Source organism: Mustela putorius, unplaced genomic scaffold, assembly GCF_011764305.1.
Source record: "Mustela putorius furo isolate JIRA1106 unplaced genomic scaffold, ASM1176430v1.1 tig00003845_pilon_pilon_pilon, whole genome shotgun sequence".
NCBI lineage: Eukaryota > Metazoa > Chordata > Mammalia > Carnivora > Mustelidae > Mustela > Mustela putorius.
In genome coordinates, this window is record NW_025421998.1 from 94450967 (window position 1) to 94469858 (window position 18892).

General features: G+C 41.7%; 1 protein-coding gene and 1 long non-coding RNA gene across 4 annotated transcripts in view; one reads left to right on the forward strand and one right to left on the reverse strand.

The window, feature by feature from the left end:
• MGAM (maltase-glucoamylase) overlaps nucleotides 1–18892 on the forward strand; it is a 157206-nt gene that overhangs the window by 71148 nt on the left and 67166 nt on the right. For 2 of the 3 annotated variants that reach the window (XM_045063083.1, XM_045063082.1), the window contains exons 2-3: nucleotides 16541–16667; nucleotides 18314–18426. In XM_045063083.1, the coding sequence (XP_044919018.1) occupies nucleotides 16541–16667; nucleotides 18314–18426 (240 nt within the window). Of the gene's footprint in view, nucleotides 1–10622; nucleotides 10768–16540; nucleotides 16668–18313; nucleotides 18427–18892 lie in introns of those variants that run through there. The other variant, XM_045063081.1, reaches the window with a different exon arrangement.
• LOC101690307 lies at nucleotides 9009–10575 on the reverse strand. The gene is made up of 3 exons (XR_198637.3): nucleotides 10373–10575; nucleotides 10108–10279; nucleotides 9009–9267 (listed from the first exon to the last, which is right to left on the reverse strand). It is a non-coding gene; the product is annotated as an uncharacterized LOC101690307 (long non-coding RNA).

Here is an 18892-nt window from a genome sequence, read left to right on the forward strand (position 1 = left end):
TACTCCAGGTTCTTAGGGATGTTCCCAGAAGACCATGATTACTAATTAACTAGGAGATATGATCTGGAGGATGAAATCAGGGCAGTCATTAGCATTTGAAACCCATTAACCTTAACACGGCAAAGGCTTGCCAGAGCTGTCACTGCGCTCTGCGGACTGTTTTCCTCGCTTTGCTTCCTAGTACCTCCAGTGAGAGCAGGAACCGCGGCAGGAAACGGTGAGGTATGTTTGTAAACCATGTGTCCGTTTACGGCTGTGGATGTGTGTGCGCAAGGGTGTGTGGGCGGATGCCGATCTCCGTTAGGACATCCCTGTAATTGGTCAAACACAAAACTAAACAACAGCACACATAATGATACGAAAACACACAGCAAACAAGATTCAACTCGTGTGTGTGTATGTGTGTGTGTGTGTGTGTGCATGCACTCAAGGATGGGTCTATAAGCCCTGCTGTAGCTAAACCTTTGTGTGTGTGTGTGTGTGTGTGTGAGGGAGAGGATGATGAAAGCGTTGATATCAGGGTAGCAATTCTTTGTGATCCAGAGGAGAGGTGGGAGGCGCAAGGCAGAGTAGGGTTAGAGTAGAACCCATGGGGACGTTCCCTCTGAAAGGACAAGGGATTGTGATAGCAGGAGGGTAACTAGAACATCTATCATGATCAGGAAATTGAGAAATCTATTACTAGCTCCAAGAACTGGGTACCTTAGTGAGCAAATAAAGAATTATTCTAGGAAAGAGTCTCAGGTGTGTGCACGTGTTGGGTGCTGGGGGCCGTGGGGGCATCGGAGAGCTTTCAGGTGGAGTCTGGGAACAGGGAAAGGTGCAGGACCTGGACCGGGGGTCATGCGTGAAATAGCACAGAAGTGCCCAGGGGAGGGGGGAGGCAGTGGCTTGTGGCTGGCCCCTCTCTGGTAAAACTTAAGGAAAGCTGGGTTCTCGCTAGTTGTTGCTCAAGTCTAGCTAGATACAAATGGGCATTTCCTGGCACTGAGGTGGGAAGGAGAAGTTTCTGTTGGGGAAAGAGGAGGAGGCCAGGATCAATGCCATGGTCTCACTAGGATAGGCTCAAGGGTCCAAATGGTGGCTTTCCTGTTCTAAAGGGACCTCCTGCTCTCCAAGCTGGTTATTGCTCTGATGTCATGTTGCGTAACGGTGAGTACCTGTGTGCTGGGCAGGCAGGGAGCGAGAGGGAAGGGGTCTTTGGTCTGTCGTGCTGGGCCAAAGTGGATTGGGGACCAGGTGAAGTGGAAGGACAGTCTATCCCGCCGCTTCCAGTCGGCGACGAGAGAAGAATTAGGCACAAACAAGTCAGCTGCAAGAGACTGGGAGCAGGGGACAGCACTCGAAAAGGACGGCTGCCAGGAGCAACTCCACAGTCTCCCTTTTATTGGATAGAAAACAATAGGCAACAGAAGGACTGATGAAGGTCAAACGTTAGGCAGGTCCTGAAGGCAAGCAAGCAAGGAAAAAGTTTATAGTTAAACAGGCACATTCAAAGGACTCCTCTAACTAACAACAGGCGCTTTGGGGAAGAGGAACGAGTGATCAGGGATAAGAGAAGCGGGCGGTGGTTTTCGTGCCACCCTGGGCTGACCGGGCGTCCCGGGTGCTCGGCTTCCCTGAAGCAGGCGGCGATCCGCCCTGAGCGAGCCGGGCATCCCCAGCTGCCCAGCTTCACGGTCGTACACCGTCCTTCTCCCCAAAGACCTGTTGCCAGTATATGTATTTCTGAAGGCCATATCTAAATGTGCTTGGTAACTAGTAAAATCCTCCAGGGGTTAACAGTTTAAGTAACAAATTGTTCCGAGGGGCAGCAGCACCATCCTGGACTCCAGTTTTAAGATAGCTCATCAGGATTTCCCTCACACTTACACACAATGTCTGTGATTTTTTGTTGTGAGCCATTCCCTCACAAATGCGTTTCAATGAGCTGATGAAGTTACTTGACCAACTGCTCCATAAGCATGGAATACTCATGAGTAGATGGACTCAGAAGAAGAAATTTTCCCATTTCAAGTTTTTGGGAGTGAGCTGCAGAAGGGGATGAGGAAGATAAGCTTTTGCTGAGGCTGATCAACAAAGTGATAAGGTGATGAGGAAGATAGCCCTGGTTTGGGGTCACAGTCGTCCGCAGCTGTCTTCTAGAGATGATCCCTTTGTGGTTCAGGGGGGGAAGCGAGGCCTGGAAGGGTTAGACGGGAGCTGGGAGACCATGAACTACCCCGAGAAGTTTGGCCCAGGATTTCTGAGGAGTAGCCATGACTTGCTGGGCTCCTTTTTGCAAGTTATTCCCCATCTCTGTGAAACTAACTCTTTCTTCTCACTAGTTCTCTTGCCTTGTGTTATCAAAGGATTTTTAGAAGAAAGTCTTAGATCTTCATACACAAGTCAGGCACTGATCATATGATCCTATGCAAATACATTGTATTTAGAAAATATGACAATTGGTTATCCAGTTTTTCCAGATTAATTCAGATAGCTATTTCAATAGTTTGGGGTGCTACCTGATTTACCTATCTACTTTGCCTAAACAGTTGTAACAGTACCAGGAAAATGCCCTTTGGCAACTATTCATGTAACCATTTTAATGTATATGAATACTGTTGGAGTCAGCACAGTTTATGTACAGAAATGATTTGAACCTTCCAAGCGAGCTTTGCTCTGACCAGTCTAATTGAAAGTGCTCCCCTCATCCCCACATGCCTCACCCCCCCACCCCATTTTATTTTTTTTCCCATAGTACTTGCCATATATATGTACTTATTTTGTTTATTGTGTCTTTTTTCTAACAACAAGGATAGAAGTCCCACGAGGGTAAGAATTTTTATGTTTCGTTTGTTGTAGAACCAGCTCCTGGAAGAGCGCTTGGCACATTGTGGGAGCTTAATTCATAATTGATGAGTAATAAATGATGAGTAATAAATAAACTGATTACAGTTTATACAGTTTATTCATTACTCTGCCCAAAGACAGAGCCCTGATAACTGGATGATGAATAAACACGGAAAGTCTGCTTGGCAGCTCACTCCCCTTGGTCTCAGAGAATTTAACACAGTCCTGTGGCCCATAAACTGAAAATGAGCTGACGTCTACAGATGCCTATCGAAGTACTTTTGAATCCCCCAGGGGCCGTGGGGACTAAACTGTTGCTGAATATTTGTTTCCCCTTCTTTCCAGAAGCCTTCAAGCCCTATGGTTGTCTCTGGAAGGACACAGGCATCTCCCATACATCCTACCTCGTCTTCATTTAGCAGTTTTAATTATTCATAAGTAGAGAAGTTTCTACATCACAGTGTGGAAACTGAGTTTGGATTCCCAGTGCCCAGTTGGAAACTTGGCTCTGAGCTCTGGACCGTGGGCACCCCAGCTTCAGTTGGGCCCACTTAACTGTTTGTGGAAGGGAGGTAGTAACAGTCCCTCCTCACAGGGTGGTTGTGAGGACTCCTGGAAATAAAGCAGCTAAGTGCTTAGCTGTGTACATGCACGTTCTGAGTACTTGGTTAATGACCTAGATACTGTCTGATAAAACCACAGTCTCACGAAAAGCCTAAGCTGCTGTGCAAAATGGGACATAATAACTTAGAATAGAGAGTCATGGTTGAAAGTTTTGGCTACGGAGTCCAGAGGCCAGGTGAAGAAATTGTGGCTTTTCTTCTTATCAGCTATGTGACACTAGGCAAGTTTTTTTGACCTTGCTGAAATTTTAATTTCCTCATCTGAAAGTGAGGTTGTAGCAGTAAGTCACGTTGGGTTGTCATGAGGACTGTATGCAACAAATTATGTAACCTCTTAGCATATTCACTCACTCATCATTAAGCATTTTTAGTATTATTATCAGATGGCACAATTTTTATCATATGAAATAGAATATTCAAAGTAGCAGTTTGTTAAAATTTTTTTTTAAGATTTTATTTATTTATTTGACAGAGAGCCATCACAAGTAGGCAGAGAGGCAGGCACAGAAAGAGAGAAGGGGGTGGGGAAGCAGGCTCCCTGCTGAGTAGAGAGCCCCACGAGGGACTTGATCCCAGGACCCTGAGATCACGACCTGAGCTGAAGGCAGAGGCTTAACCCACTGAGCCACCCAGGCGCCCAAAAATGTTTTTTCTTTTAAAAGCAATTGAAATTGTTTATATTTTCTTTTTGCCATCTTTCCTGATTTTGTCTTCCTAAGTTGCATTCTGAAATGAGACTGTAGGTTTCACCATCAAGATCCCTGTGATGAGAGGTTTTGTTTTTGTTTTTTCTTAAGGGTTATGGAAATGTTTCTCTTCTATAGCTAGGAAATAATTGATATTTTTCCAGAGAGCAGGTAACTATATCTGAATAAATGAAACAAAAGACTTTGATAAGAGGCAAAAGATTTTTTAAAATGCAAATGACATTCAGAAGTCTAATTTACCCACATGTATTAATTATCTCTTAATGCATAACAGATTACCCTGACTATTCACAGCTTGAAACAATAGCTATTTTTTAGGTCACAGTTTTTATACATTAGAAATGCTGGAGCAGCTGAGCTAGGTGATACTGCATCAGGGTCTCTCCTGACCTCACAACCAAGATGTTGCGAGGGGCTGGAGTCATGTGAAGACTCGACTGGTGCTGGAGGACCCACTTCTGAGGTGGTGCCCTCACCTGGCTGTTGGCTAAAGGCCTAGTTACTCGCAGGTTTTTGGTCCTTTCCATAGGCCTGCTGGAGTATTGCTAGGACATGGCAGCTGGCTTCTCCACGAAGGGAACCAAGAAAAAGAGCAAGGAAGTGATCCAAGAGCAAAGAAAGGAAGAAGTTGTCCTGCCTTTTATGACCTCATTTTGGGGGTCATGCTCCAGCATATTCTATTGTTGGAAGTGAGTCCCCGAGTCCAGCCTACTCTCAAGAAGGGAGGGTTGGGTCACTTGTCCACCTCTGGTTGGGGGAGCATCAAAAGATTTGTGGACTTTTTTTGTAAACCACCACATCATAATTTTGAGTAATAATGAATTTTATTTTATTGCACATTTTACTCAGTCCTCTCTCTGGATATTTACACTATTCTCAGTGTTTTGCTGTTGTGTACATTTCACGTCATGCCACAATGAAAAACCTTTATCTGTACATCCACGTGCAAACATATTTGTGGGCTAAATCTCTATAAATGGAATTCCAGATTGAGAGCATACAAAGTTTTAATGGTTTTGGCCAACTCTTCATTAAGCATATGGTGTTTACATTTGACTGTGGGAACAAAGTGTGGGTACCTTTTATTTCATAGTCGCTCACACAGTGTGTTTTTATAAACATTGGAGAAATTTAAAACAAACAATCTCTTATCTCATAATTACTAGCAACAGTGAAAGAGAAGGAAACATGACGACTTAGACATGACCACTCTGGTAACTCCTGTCCTTGCCAGTGAGCATGAGATCACTTTTTACCTCATTAGCTAACTTCATTCTATCAGGCATGGGAGGTTCTTAATCTTTATGGAATTTTAGATATAAGATTAATATTATGGGATACTTTATCAAGCCTTTGGGAGTGAAGTATTAGGGACAGGACAGATTGGAGTTCGGTAAGGTATTTTAGAAAAACGAAGGGGGTTCCCCTTTCTCCACATCCTCTCCAATATTTATTTCCTGTCCTGTTAATTTTGGCTATTCTAACTGGTGTGGGGTTTTGGAGGGGAGGAGGATTGGTGAGCCTGGTGGTGGGTATTAAGGAGGGTGTTGGGACGCCTGGGTGGCTCAGTTGGCTGGGCCACTGCCTTCAGCTCAGGTCATGATCCCGGTGTCTTGGGATCTTGAGCTCCTTGCTCAGCGGGAGCCTGCTTCTCTATCTGCCTCTGCCTGCCACTCTGTCTGCCTGTGCTCACTCTGACAGATAAATAAATAAAATCTTAAAAAAAAAAAAAAAGGAGGGTGGGTATTGCATAGAGCACTGGGTATGGTGCATAAATAATGAATCTTGGAATACTGAAAAAATAAAATAAAATTAAGAAAAAAAGAAAGAACATGTTAAAAAAAAAAAAAAACCAACAAGAGGATCCTTGTAGGGAGAGGTAGAGCCACATTTCCTTTCACAAAGTAAGAGAGCCTTATGTCAGGGCACCTGGGTGACTCAGTTAGTTGAGTGTCTGAGTATTTTTGTTTTCTTTTAAGATTTTATTGATTTGACAGAGAGGTAGAGAGAGTCAGAGAGCACAGGCAGAGGGAGAGGGATAAGCAGGCTCTGCACTGAGCAGGAAGCCTGATATGGGCTCCATCCCAGGCCCTTGGGATCATGACCTGAGTCAAAGGCAGATGCTTAAGCATCTGAACCACCAAGGCTCCCTGAGCATCTGATGCTTGATTTCGGTTTAGGTCATGATCTCAGGGTCATGGGATGGAGCCCTGTGTCTGGGGTTCCTCACTCAACGTGGGGTCTGCCTGAGATTTTCTGCCCTCCCTCCCTCTCTGTTTCTCTCTCTTAATACATATATCTTAAAAAAAAAAAAAAAGAAGGGTATTATGTTGACAAAGAGCAATTTCTCATTAGTGTGTAGGAAGCAGATCCTCTTGTCATTTCATCTTTGGGTGAAGGACTGAGAAGAATATGGAGCTTGCATGAGGACACAATGATTGGGTGGAGAGCAAGGCTCCAAGGCTGTATCAAACAGTAAGTTTAAGATTCCCAAGCTGGGAGCTTTAAATTAGGGCCTGAGGGAAGATGGGTGGGGATGTGCCTTTTGAGAAAAGCTGGTGTGATTTACAAGGCAGCCTGGGAGAGGAGCAGTGGATGCTGGGGCAAAAAGTGGGTCTTGAATGGGCAAGCTCCAGCTCTGGCTCCCACTGTTTCTTCCTGCCTTTCTGCACCTGCGTCTCAGGTAATTTGCGACTCACCTAACATATGGCTGTAAAGCACTCAACAGACTGCAGGGTAGATCAGAAAATGTTCACAGGGGCAACACTCAGCAGATTGGAGGGTAGATCAGAAAAGGTTCAAAGGGGCAGCAGTCAGGAATGTGCATCTACCACCTCATGAAACACTGAACGGTGCCCCAGTCTCTGAAAGTGGGTTGGATATGGTTCTTAGGGACATGCTGCTTCTTACTCAGTACCCACGGCTATCTTTTTTTTTTTTTTTTAAAGATTTTATTTATTTATTTGACAGAGAGAGATTACAAGTAGACAGAGAGGCAGGCAGAGAGAGAGAGAGAGAGAGAGAGGCAAGCAGGCTCTCTGCTGAGCAGAGAGCCCGATGCGGGACTCGATCCCAGGACGCTGAGATCATGACCTGATCCGAAGGCAGCGGCTTAACCCACTGAGCCACCCAGGCGCCCCACGGCTATCTTTTTTAAGGCAAATGAAAACATGGCATGTAATGCTTTGTAATTTAAAGTATTTTTATTTGAGGGGCGCCTGGGTGGCTCAGTTGGTTGAGCGTCTGAGTCTGATGTCAGCTCAGATCATGATCTTGGGGTCCTGAGACTGAGCCCCGTGTTGGTCTCTGCACTCAGCTGGAAGGCGGCTTCTCTCCCTTTTCCTCTCCCTCAGCCCCTTTAGCCACTTGCTTCTGTGTGTGTGTGCTCTGTCTCTCAAGTAAATAAATAAATCTTTAAAAAATTGTGTTTTTATTTGATTTTCACAATAAGAAGGTGATGATGGGTAATATAATAGATATTGTTAGTTTCATTTTTACAGATAAGAAAACCAAGACTCATGAGTATTAGGAAAATTCTTTTGGCTACCACAGCAAGAAATGATAGGATAAGGAGTCAAGTGCAGGTCTTTTTTTTAAATTTTTTCCCCCCTATTAAGCAAGGCTCTCTGTTCTGAGAAGGAGAACTTGTTGGGGGGGGGTAAGATGAAGCAGGAAATTACTAATGAAAATTTTAGCACAGTGATCATCCAGGGAGTAAAATACTATCAATCAATAAGTATTGATTATGCAGATTCTACAAGTACATACTTCGGAAGGAAATAAAAAGGAAGAAGCAGGCCTAATTTTTATACATTGGGAGCTCACAATTTGAGAGAGAAAAGGGGTTTTGCAAACTTATGGAAGTAGATACACTTTTTGGGAGAAAGCCTTAGGAAAAAACTTAACTTGACCACAAATGAGCTGGGAGTACAGAAGGTGTGTTGACGTGCTGGAGGTGCTGGGAGTGGTGTTTGATGACTTCTTGATAATTTCACAAGGGGCCACCATCCCCTACTGCTCCTTCCAAAAATGTTATTTGGTTTTTAGTTGTTACTGTCTCCTACTTAATGTTTGTCCCATTTTTCACTGTCCTCAATTTATACCTGCCACTCCACTCCCATCCTATAGGATAATGCCATGGAGTATTATTAAATCCACTGATGAGTTCAAAATCCCCCAGACGGTTTTCAAATAGGAGTAGAGGGAATTGAATATTGAAGTCATCTGGGGAACTTTTGAAACCTACCCAAAAAGGTTCAAGATGGTAGCTTGTTACCTGTTTTCTTTTCCAAACTTCCATTAACGTTCTTATAAAGATGTACCAAATGAAATGCGTCTGTGACAAAATGGAAAAAAGAAAAACAGACATGACCATAGTGCTGGGTATAGCAGAGCAGAGAATATCTCTCAGGAGTCTGTTGTGGAGTTGGGGGCAGTTCTGTTCAGAGAGACCACTGAGCCTTGAGCTAGGAGTATGGGAGGGCAGAGTAGCAGAGGGATATGAACCAGTGTTCAGCTATAATTGGGCTTAATAAAGGGGCGGTGAAGAGCACTGTTTTCCAGAAAGTGGATTTACTAGTATATGTTTTTTTAATAAAGATGTGATTTCCAACTATTTCTTTTATGTTTATAACTCATATTAAGGCTGTTATTCATATGAGATATAGTTACAAAGGTCATATGGAGAGGGAAGTGGCTATATATTCTGGAAAAAAAAAATCAAAACCCTCCCTAGAGATATTGATTACCTCTCCTTCATACTTCATACTTCAAAAACGGTTGATGAAAAGAAATCATGACTTGGATCCTTTTGTAAAACAACTGCATTCTAATTTATATTATTTTTATATCATTTTTTTTTCTTTTTCTCACTTGAATTTCTGTAGTTACGGGTGAGATTGCTGGGATGAAGGCATACCGTTTCCTGTTTCATCCCTCTCATACCCCTTCGGAAAGAGGACCAGGTTCTCTGAAGTGCATCTGTGACACAGAGTATATCATGGTGCTGTTTCCACTCAGTCTTGCTTCCAAATCAGCAAATACTCACTTATAACCATTGCCAGGGGCATCCATTGAAGCATTGTAGAGTTTTTCCCCACATTTTCCTCATGATAGAGAACAAAGAAAATGGTGGTAGTGTCATTAGGCTAAATGAAAGGGATCTAGATTTGCAGAAGCAGCAACTCTCAACAGAAGAATGGCCCAGCCCTGAACTTTCTGCCCCTGCCCAACCCACCTACACACAGAACAAGGAAGTCAGTATCTCAAGCTGTATCTCAGGTTGAGAGGGATCACTCAGAGAGGGTTGAAATACTCTCACGCACTGGCATCTAGCTGCTTAAAACTTAGGAGGGGAATACACATTTTCCTCAGAGTTAAATATAGATATAGATAGAGAGTTTGGGAGCAAGAGGGGGAGAGAGGGTTAATTTTAAGTCCTGGAGTAGATATTGTTGAACTGAAGAAGCAGGATTCTGATAAGGGGAGCAGGTGGTGTTGGGGAAGGGTGTGGGCTTTGCTGTGGTTGTGTAGAGAAGCCGGTCTTTGGAGCATAGACTGGGAGTGAATTTCAGCTCCACTATTTGTCATTGCTGATAAGTTTTATATCTTTCTGACCTCTGTTTTCTGCTTGTAAAATAGAGGTGAGGGGCGCCTGGGTGGCTCAGTGGGTTAAGCCGCTGCCTTCGGCTCAGGTCATGATCTCAGGGTCCTGGGATCGAGTCCCACATCGGGCTCTCTGCTCAGCGGGGAGCCTGCTTCCCTCTCTCTCTCTGCCTGCCTCTCCATCTACTTGTGATTTCTCTCTGTCAATAAATAAATAAAATCTTTAAAAAAAAAATAGAGGTGAATGATACCTGCATTTCAGGATTATAAAGATGATTATAAAGATGACAGCCTGGAAAATACCTGACATAGAGAAACCCCAAAATATTACCTATACTTACTACTCAGAGTCAGACTGTAGATGATACCATTTAGTCTTGTAAATGATGGAAGCCATTACAAGCTTGGGAGGCCTCAAAACCAATGGCCCCACTCATGGCGGCAGTTCTGCTGCTCTCCGCCTATCTTTGACTGGACACTTCTCACTATGTCTGATTCCAGATTCGGCTGCAACTTAAGGGGATACGAGAAGCTAGTTAGATCGATGAAAACTCATTTCAGAAATCATTCTGTCACACCACCCAACTTGACAATGGATTTGTTTACTTCTTCTGTGCAAGATCTTTCCAGAGACAATTCTCTCTCCCACGCTGGTTGATGTATTGATTGTGACTTGTCAGCTTCACTCCCTGTTGGGTGACACGTTTCAGCATCACAATACCGCGCTGTGTAGTTCTACACTTTCGAAGAAGTGCTGTTTTCTGTGTAGGTGGACACTCTCACAGAAAATGGTGGACATTCTCACACAAAACATGAAAGACAGAGTGTGCCTTTACCTAAGAGGCAGTGAGGTCATAAAGACAACCCCGAAGGTGGAAGTCAGAATCCCTCATTGTGCCTGATCCCTTAAACATGGTCTGTGTATGTCTGGTCAGATGAAGGGAACCTGCTCAGAGGCCCAAGTGACACTGCCAGTCACTGTGGTCCCTGCTTTAACAGATGTGAGTTCTTCCTTTCTTAGGTCCTATTTCTGTGTTGGTCATCATATTCACCCTTAGGAATGTGGTATCCTTTTTTTTTTTTTTTTTAAATTTGAATATTTGGCATGTTGCTGTGATTCGTATCTAGACAGTGGAGCACTTCAGCTGCTCTCTGGGCACAGTTCTCCCTGTAATTTCCCCCAGTGTGAGCAGGTTCAATGAGTGAGGGTGACTGCCTAATCCTTCCTTATTAATGACAAGGTATTTCAAGACCTGCTTTATGTCGGACCTCTGAATATGAAGAATAATGTTTTTAGGGTTTGAATTCTATGAATCTTTAAGACACAAATTTTGACTTAAAACCATCAAAAGCGGTCAAGGCGAGAGAGAAAAACAAAAGTGAACAAATATAAAAACCTTCAGAGAACAAAAGCCTGAAAAAACCAGTTTCCTCAGAGCCCACCCCCTTGAGGGGGGCAGGAGGATTTAGCTGAGAGAACTTCAGGGACTGAAAACCCACGTGGCAGGCCCCTCCCCCAGAAAACCAACCGGGAAAGGAAAAAAAAAAAAAAAAGACGACAAGAGAACAACCACCACTACTTCATAGGGCAATTTTTATCATTAATTCGATCCCACTATTCTGGCTCATTTTTTTTATACAGTTAATTTTTTATTATTATATAGATAATTTTTTAACCTCTTTACCATCACAGTGAGATGTCCAGTACATCAAATTCCATAATAAGCTTCTAACCTGAACTTTTTGATACATACACCTGTGTTTTCCTTTTGAATTTCTATTTTTAAAATTTCTTCTTTTTAATTTTAGTTTAGTTTAGTTTATTCCTTTTTTAAATTTTTATTTTCGAATATTCATATAGAGTTAAACTTCAAGGTAATCCCCTTTCCCCAATCAATGCCACCCCTATAGATAAACCCAATTCCTAATCCCCCCTTATCTTAGGAAAGTTGAGTCCTTTAACAAAGATATCAAGATACATCCGGGAAGAATCAAAACAACCTTCCTCGCACACACTGAGAATTTACAACCACTCTCCCATCTTTTTCTTCCACCAGTATCTCTGTGTTTTGTGTGTGTCTGATAGTATATAAATCTTACCCTCAGGGTTCTTTTTGACGAGGTTCTTCCTTTATTTGCATATATATATATATATGCAAATATATATATATATATATTTTCTCTTGTCATATACTTTTATCAGTCTTTTTGTTTGTCTGTGTCTGTTTGTATACTTCATAAATCTTACCTTGGGGCCCATTTGGGCTAAACCTTCTCTTTTATCTCACCTTTCTTTCCTGTCTCTCTCCCTCTCTCTCTTTTTTCTTTTCCTTTTCTTTTTCCACTCATTTGGGTGGGGAACCCTGATTGCTCAGAAGCATTCCAGGGTGCACCTTGACTGCACCAAAGTCGATACACCTAGCTACACCCGTTCAGCCATCTCTCACCAAAATGACTAGGAGGAGGAATGTCCAATAGAAGAAAAATACAGAGGATGGACCTTCTGCAACAGAGTTAACGGCTATCAACATAGACAATATGTCGGAAAGAGAATTCAGACTAACAATTATCCAAGCAATAGCTAGGTTGGAGAAAGCCATGGGTGACCAAACGGAATTGATTAGGGCCGAACTGAAAACGACCAGAGATCCTGTTTTCAATATTAGGGAAGAGCTGAAAGCTACCAGGGATGAGCTTCACAATGCTCTCAATGAGTTCCAATCTAATCTAAATTCTCTCAATGCTAGAGTAACTGAGACAGAAGATAGAATTAGTGATCTGGAGGACAGAGAGAAAGGATCAGGAGGAAGCCTGGAACAAACAGCTTAGAAGCCACGAAAACAGAATCAGGGAAATAAATGATGCCATGAAACGTTCCAATGTCAGAATTATTGGAATCCCTGAAGGGGAGGAGAAAGAAAGAAGTCTAGAAGATATAGTGGAACAAGTTCATGAAAATTTTCCAAATCTCGTGAATGGAACCAGCATTTATGTACTAGAGGCTGAAAGGTTTCCCCCCAAGGTTACAGATTCTTGAAAGTCCTCGAGATACCTAATAGTAAGAATGAAGAATTATAATTGTAGGCAGAACCTCTTGAAAGCAGCTAGGACAAAGAAGATCCTTATGTACAGAGGAAAGCCCTTCAGAATAATGTCAGACCTGTCCACAGAGATCTGGCAAGCCAGAAAGGGCTGGCAAGATATATTCAGGGCACTGAATGAGAAGAACATGCAGCCAAGAATACTTTATCCAGCAAGACTGACATTCAAAATGGATGGAGGAATAAAGAGTTTCCAGGACTGGCAAGGCTTAAAAGACTATGCAACCACCAAGCCTATACTGCAGGAAATATTAAGGGGGCTTCTTTAAAGGAGGAAAAAGCCCAAGAATAGCATTGAACAGAAATATAGAGACAATCTACAGAAAGAAAGACTTCAAAGGTAACATAATGTCAATAAAAACGTATCTATCAATAATCACCCTCAATGTGAATGGCCTAAATGCGTCCATAAAATGGCACAGGGTTGCAGACTGGATAAAACGACAGGACCCATCCATATGTTGTCTACAAGAGACCCATTTTGAACATAAAGATACACCCAGACTGAAAGTGAAGGGATGGAGAAGCATCTTTCATGCCAATGCGCCTCAAAAAAAGGCTGGGGTAGCGATTCTCATATCAGACAAATTAGATTTTAAACTAAAGACTGTAGTCAGAGATCCAGAAGGACACTACATCATTCTTAAAGGGACTACCCACCAAGATGATCTAACAATTGTAAATATCTATGCCCCCAATATGGGAGCAGCCAATTATATAAGAAAACTGTTAATCAAGATAAAGAGTCCTATTGATATGAATACACTAATCGTTGGAGATCTTAACATGCCTCTCTCAGAAATAGACAGATCATAGAAGTTAAAACACTGTCTGCATTTAGCACCCCAACAAGCCAGCTTCATGGTTGATCCCAGTCTGTGGCATGTTTGGCAGGAAGCACTGAACTGGGGGTCACATGAATCTGGAATGCAAGACTGACTCAAATCTGATGGAGATCAGGAGCTGTTTGGAAGAAGGGGACAGCAATGGGTTGAGGGAAGTTTTGAAGCCTGAGGCTGTGGTAGGCTCAAGCGTATTCGATCCATGAGGGGCCCACCAAAAGTTGCCAGGATAGATACAGTAGCTAAGCTACATTAAGCTTATTGGGAAATGTGGTTCTAGTCCTTGGTTGTGTGACTCTCAACAAGGCACTTGGCCTACTGTACCTTGCTTATGCATAAAATGAAGGGGCCTGACGGACTACTGGTTCCATTTCTTTCTTTTTTTTTAACGTCATGGACACCACTTCTTAATATGTTTTTGCATAGTGAAATGTGTTTATTATAATTTATAAGCCTGGAATAGGGCCACTGTCTCCAAAACATAGTTGCATATCAGAATTACCTGTGGTGTTAAAAAAAAAAAAATCAGTTATCTAAACCTTCTCCCCAGAGATTCGGATTCACTTAGGTTGAGACAGCAAGAGAGTGCCGAACATCTGATTTAAACTTCTTGGCAAAATATTTTAATGCCCAGCTAGGATTTTATAGCAATCCTAACATAGGTAAATGTGTTATTTCTGTTTTTTTTTTTTAATTGACAATTCTCCCTGGGACTCCGAAGGTAGCCAGTTGGTCAGGATGATCCAACAGTTACCTTCCATTGTAGAATTCACCAAATCTCACTGAAACTATAGTTTCTAAATATTGTTTACACTGTAAAAAAAAAAAAAAAGCCTCCGTAGAGATGTTCCGTTTGGAACTGGAGTCAGGAAATGTGCAAAATGAGCCTAGGTTATCATCTTAAAACAGAGAGCAAGAAAACTACCAAAGACGACCAGAAACCAACTTGGAGAGACTCCCCCTGGGTACATTTATCCTACCTCTCCTCTATGAACTCTGTCTTTATGATCCAAGTAATAGGTGAGGGGGAATTTCTCTCTATAGTAATATTTCATCCAGTATATAAAGTCGTAGAATTACAGTATCACTGTCACAACTAATGGAATAATGGACCTAAGAAATGCTCACCAATGGCTGTTAATATGAAAAAGGGAGAATTTGCTAGATCTTTTGTGTCTCCTGCTGGAAGACTGTATACCAGCTCTGTACCATTCTTGCTAAAATATCGAACCTGCATCTATCAAAACTCTAGATCTGATCATTAAATTTACAGGAAACATTAAGGCAGAGAAACATGTAAGTATATCCACAGATGCAATTAACAAAATCCAGATTATGGGGAAATCTATAGAACAAACCTATAGATTAAAAAAACCTAACTGGGGTGTCTGGGTGGCTCAGTCAGTTAAGCATCCAACTCTCTATTTTGGGTCAGGTCATGATCTCAGGTTTGTCAGATTGAGACCCTGTAGGCTCTGTTCTGGGCATGGAGCCTGTTTAGGATTCTCTCCTCCTCTGCCCCTCCTCCCACCCTGGGCTCGCTCTCTCTCTCTCTAAACAACAGGAAAAAAAAAAAAAGCGTAACAGACACAAACCAATTACACTATATAAATTTTCTTGCATCCTGATGAAAGTAGAACAAATTATAAAATATTTATCAGGCAATAAGAGAAATTTCAACATTGACTAGATATTTGATGATTGAGGAATCATTTTATTTATTTATTTATTTATTTATTTATTTATTTAAAGATTTTATTTATTCATTTGAGAGAGAGACAGTGAGAGAGAGAGCATGAGCGATGAGAAGCTCAGAGTGAGAAGCAGACTCCCCATGGAGCTGGGAGTCCGATGCGGGACTCGATCCCAGGACTCCGGGATCATGACCTGAGCCGAAGGCAGTCGTCCAACCAACTGAGCCACCCAGGCATACCTGAAGAATTATTTTAAAAATATTTTTGGTGTTCTAACAATATTTTGTTTCGCTTTCATGAAGTTTACTTTTTAATACTTAAATATTTTAAAAAAATTTTAAGCTGAAGATGTGGCATATATATACAATGGAATGTTACTCGGCCATCAGAAAGGTTGCATGCCTACCATTTACATCGACATGGATGGAACTGGAGGGGATTATGCTGAGTGAAATAAGTCAATTAGAGAAAGATGATTATCATATGGTTTCACTCATAGGTGGAAAATAAAAAGTGCAGAAGATGATAGGGTAAGGGACAGAAAGTGGAATGGGAAGTCATCAGAGTAGGAGAAAAACCGTGAGAGACTCCTAACTATAGGAAAAAAACAGGGTTGCTGGAGGGGAGATGGGTGCGGGGATGGGGCATTAACTGGGTGATGGGCATTAAGGAGGGCACATGATGTGATGAGTACCGGGTGTTATATGCCTGTAACACTGGGTGTTATGTGCAACTGATAAATTATTGAATACTACATGTGAAACTAATAATATGTTGGCTAATTAAATTTAGATAAAAACAATAAAGGAATCTCTATATCTACATTGGGGGGCTCAAACTCACAACCCCAAGATCAAGAGTCACATGCTCTATCAACTGAGCCACACAGACTCCCCAGTACTTAGATATTTCCAGATAATAAGATATCTGAGATTTGCTTCAAGGTTAGGGAAAGAAGTAAATAGAATAAAGAAAAAATGAGATTGATCATGAGTTGATAATTTTTTAATCTTCCTGATGGGTATGTACATGATGGACTTGTCGTTATTCATTTTACTTATGTGATATTTAAGCTTGTCCATTAGGAAATTACTAGCTATGAATTCAATAAGACTTAAATATAATTTTTTTTTTCAGATGGCAAGAAGGAAGTTGAAAGATTTCACGACATTGGAGCTTATGCTCAGTGTTCTTCTGCTTATGGTATTTATCATCACTATTCCTCTGTTTGTGCTTTCAGCTAAAGAGTCTTCGGAATCAAAAGGTAACAAGGAACTCTAGCGTTCCCTCCCCATGTGTTGCTCTTACCAGAGCAGAAACCTCATAAATGGCAGGGATTTGATTCTCTCCTGTGCATTGTTGTGAGTGTATGTGGGGAGGGAGGGGGAAGTTATATGTGTGTCGGTGAGCCCTTGATTGGAACTGTGAGAGCTCACTAGGTATTCACTGTAGGCCTAAGCCAATACTTTTATTTCCCAGTTAGCACAGTGCAGGATTTCACAGCTGACCCTTGAAATAAATTTTCTGAATTGCTTTGAATAATTCTCATTTCAATAACAATATTAACATTTATTAACCAATAACCCCTTATATGTAAGGCAATTGAATAAGTATATAATCAAAGTATTTAAGGCCAAAATTCTGTTTTTTAAAAAGTTAAAAACCATCAGAGTTATTTAATTAAACGTTTATTGAACTGTCTTACTCTAAAAGAGGGGCTGGATTGTGCCAAGTTATCCCTGGTTTCTTCTCTGGTATATCTAGGAACAGTTTCTATGAATCAGGTGATGAAGGGTAGGTCTGTGGCTAGAATCCTTCTCTTCTCCCAGTCCCTCTGTCCCAGCCCTGACAATTTCTCCTTTTGTGGGGAGTTACATTGTTTAACTCTTAAAGTTCCATGACTTTGGACATGGAACTAAAACCCTCGTTCAGAAAGTGGCACAAATGTGGAGCTCTCTTAATCTATCACTTTTGAACTGGAATAGAAATGAAAACTAATTAAAAGCCCCATTATTCTGTCTTCATGTCCTTGCAGAGTGACTTAAAGAAATCTCACTTCCTTACTTTAGAATTGAATCAATGTGTCTTTTATGTGACTGATTTTAAAATATGAAGCAAGGCCCTTGGGCAGATCCTAACTGCCAATTTTTACATTGGTGGCCTTCCTTTACATTTTTGCCATATGAGACTTTATATTACATGAGAACGTCATCACTCAGAAGTGTTCCTTGTTGAGGGAATGCCTGGTAGTGGAACAACTGGAATAGAGGTTATGATGGTTAGGGTGGTAACATCCACTAAAACATACACCATATGTGTTCTGTGCTCAGACATACTGTGAACCAGTTACTGGGGGTGGAAGTAAAGGACCAGGGCAGCTTGCAAACTCTTCTGTACAAAACCAGGTACTTAATATTTCAGATTTGGCAGACCATATGGTCTCTGTCGTAACTAACTAATTTTGCCACTGTAGCAGAAAAGCAGCTGTAGATAATATATTAAAAAGTGGATGTGTCTGTGTTCCAGCAATCAGACTGTGGCCTGATTTGGCCCCTGGGCTATAATTTGCCTGACCCCTGGACTAGAGAAGAAGGTAGATTTGGTTCTTACCTTGGTGACCTTTTGATTTAATGGTGGAGCCACACTCCTTGCTCTTTTATGAACCATCTCAAAGGGGAGAGTGTTGGTGGTAGAAGGAGATGATGCAGTATACACAGAAGTAAATACAGTCAGCAAGAACAAAATGAGGCTTTCTAAAGTGAACATGTACTCTTCAAGGGCATCAGGGTGAAGACAGATCAGTAGTGGAGTTCATATACTTGGAGGTGTTGAGAACTATGACAATCATGTTAAATGCTTGTGATATTACATCTGATGGTCATTTTATGTTTGTGTTTGGGATTATCCCAGATCCTGGGACAACAGTTACACCAGATCCAAGTACCACCCCTGAATCTGCTGTGTGCCCAGTGGTAAATGAAGTGGAACGGATAAATTGCATCCCTGACCAGCCACCAACAAAGGTTTGAATTACAGATCTTGTTTCCATTTAAGAGTTTATGCTGTTGGATAGTTTTTGTTGTTGTTAATTTCTGTTCTGTTTGTTTGTTTCCTGTTTGTAAGTCTCAGAGAACTGTTTGCATTGCAACTATTGGTGTCTCATGCAAATGAATCCTGTATCCACCCTTGTGAGACCCTGCAGCTTTGGGAGAGAAGAGTGAGAGAATTCCCTTGGGGTGACAGATTAAATTAAATATGGATTTCTGATAAATCATGAGTACTTTTTTTAGCATAAGAATGTCGCATGCAAGATTTGGGACTGACTTCTATTAAAAATGGATTTGTCTTTTATCTGGCAACACTGCTTGGTTACTCATTCTCTCTGACTGTTACTGCCTCTGTTTCTTGCCTTTTCTCTGTCTCTCTCCTTTCATGATTCCCAAAGGCTGTCTAGGATCTACAGTGAAAAGTAATACACATACATAAAAC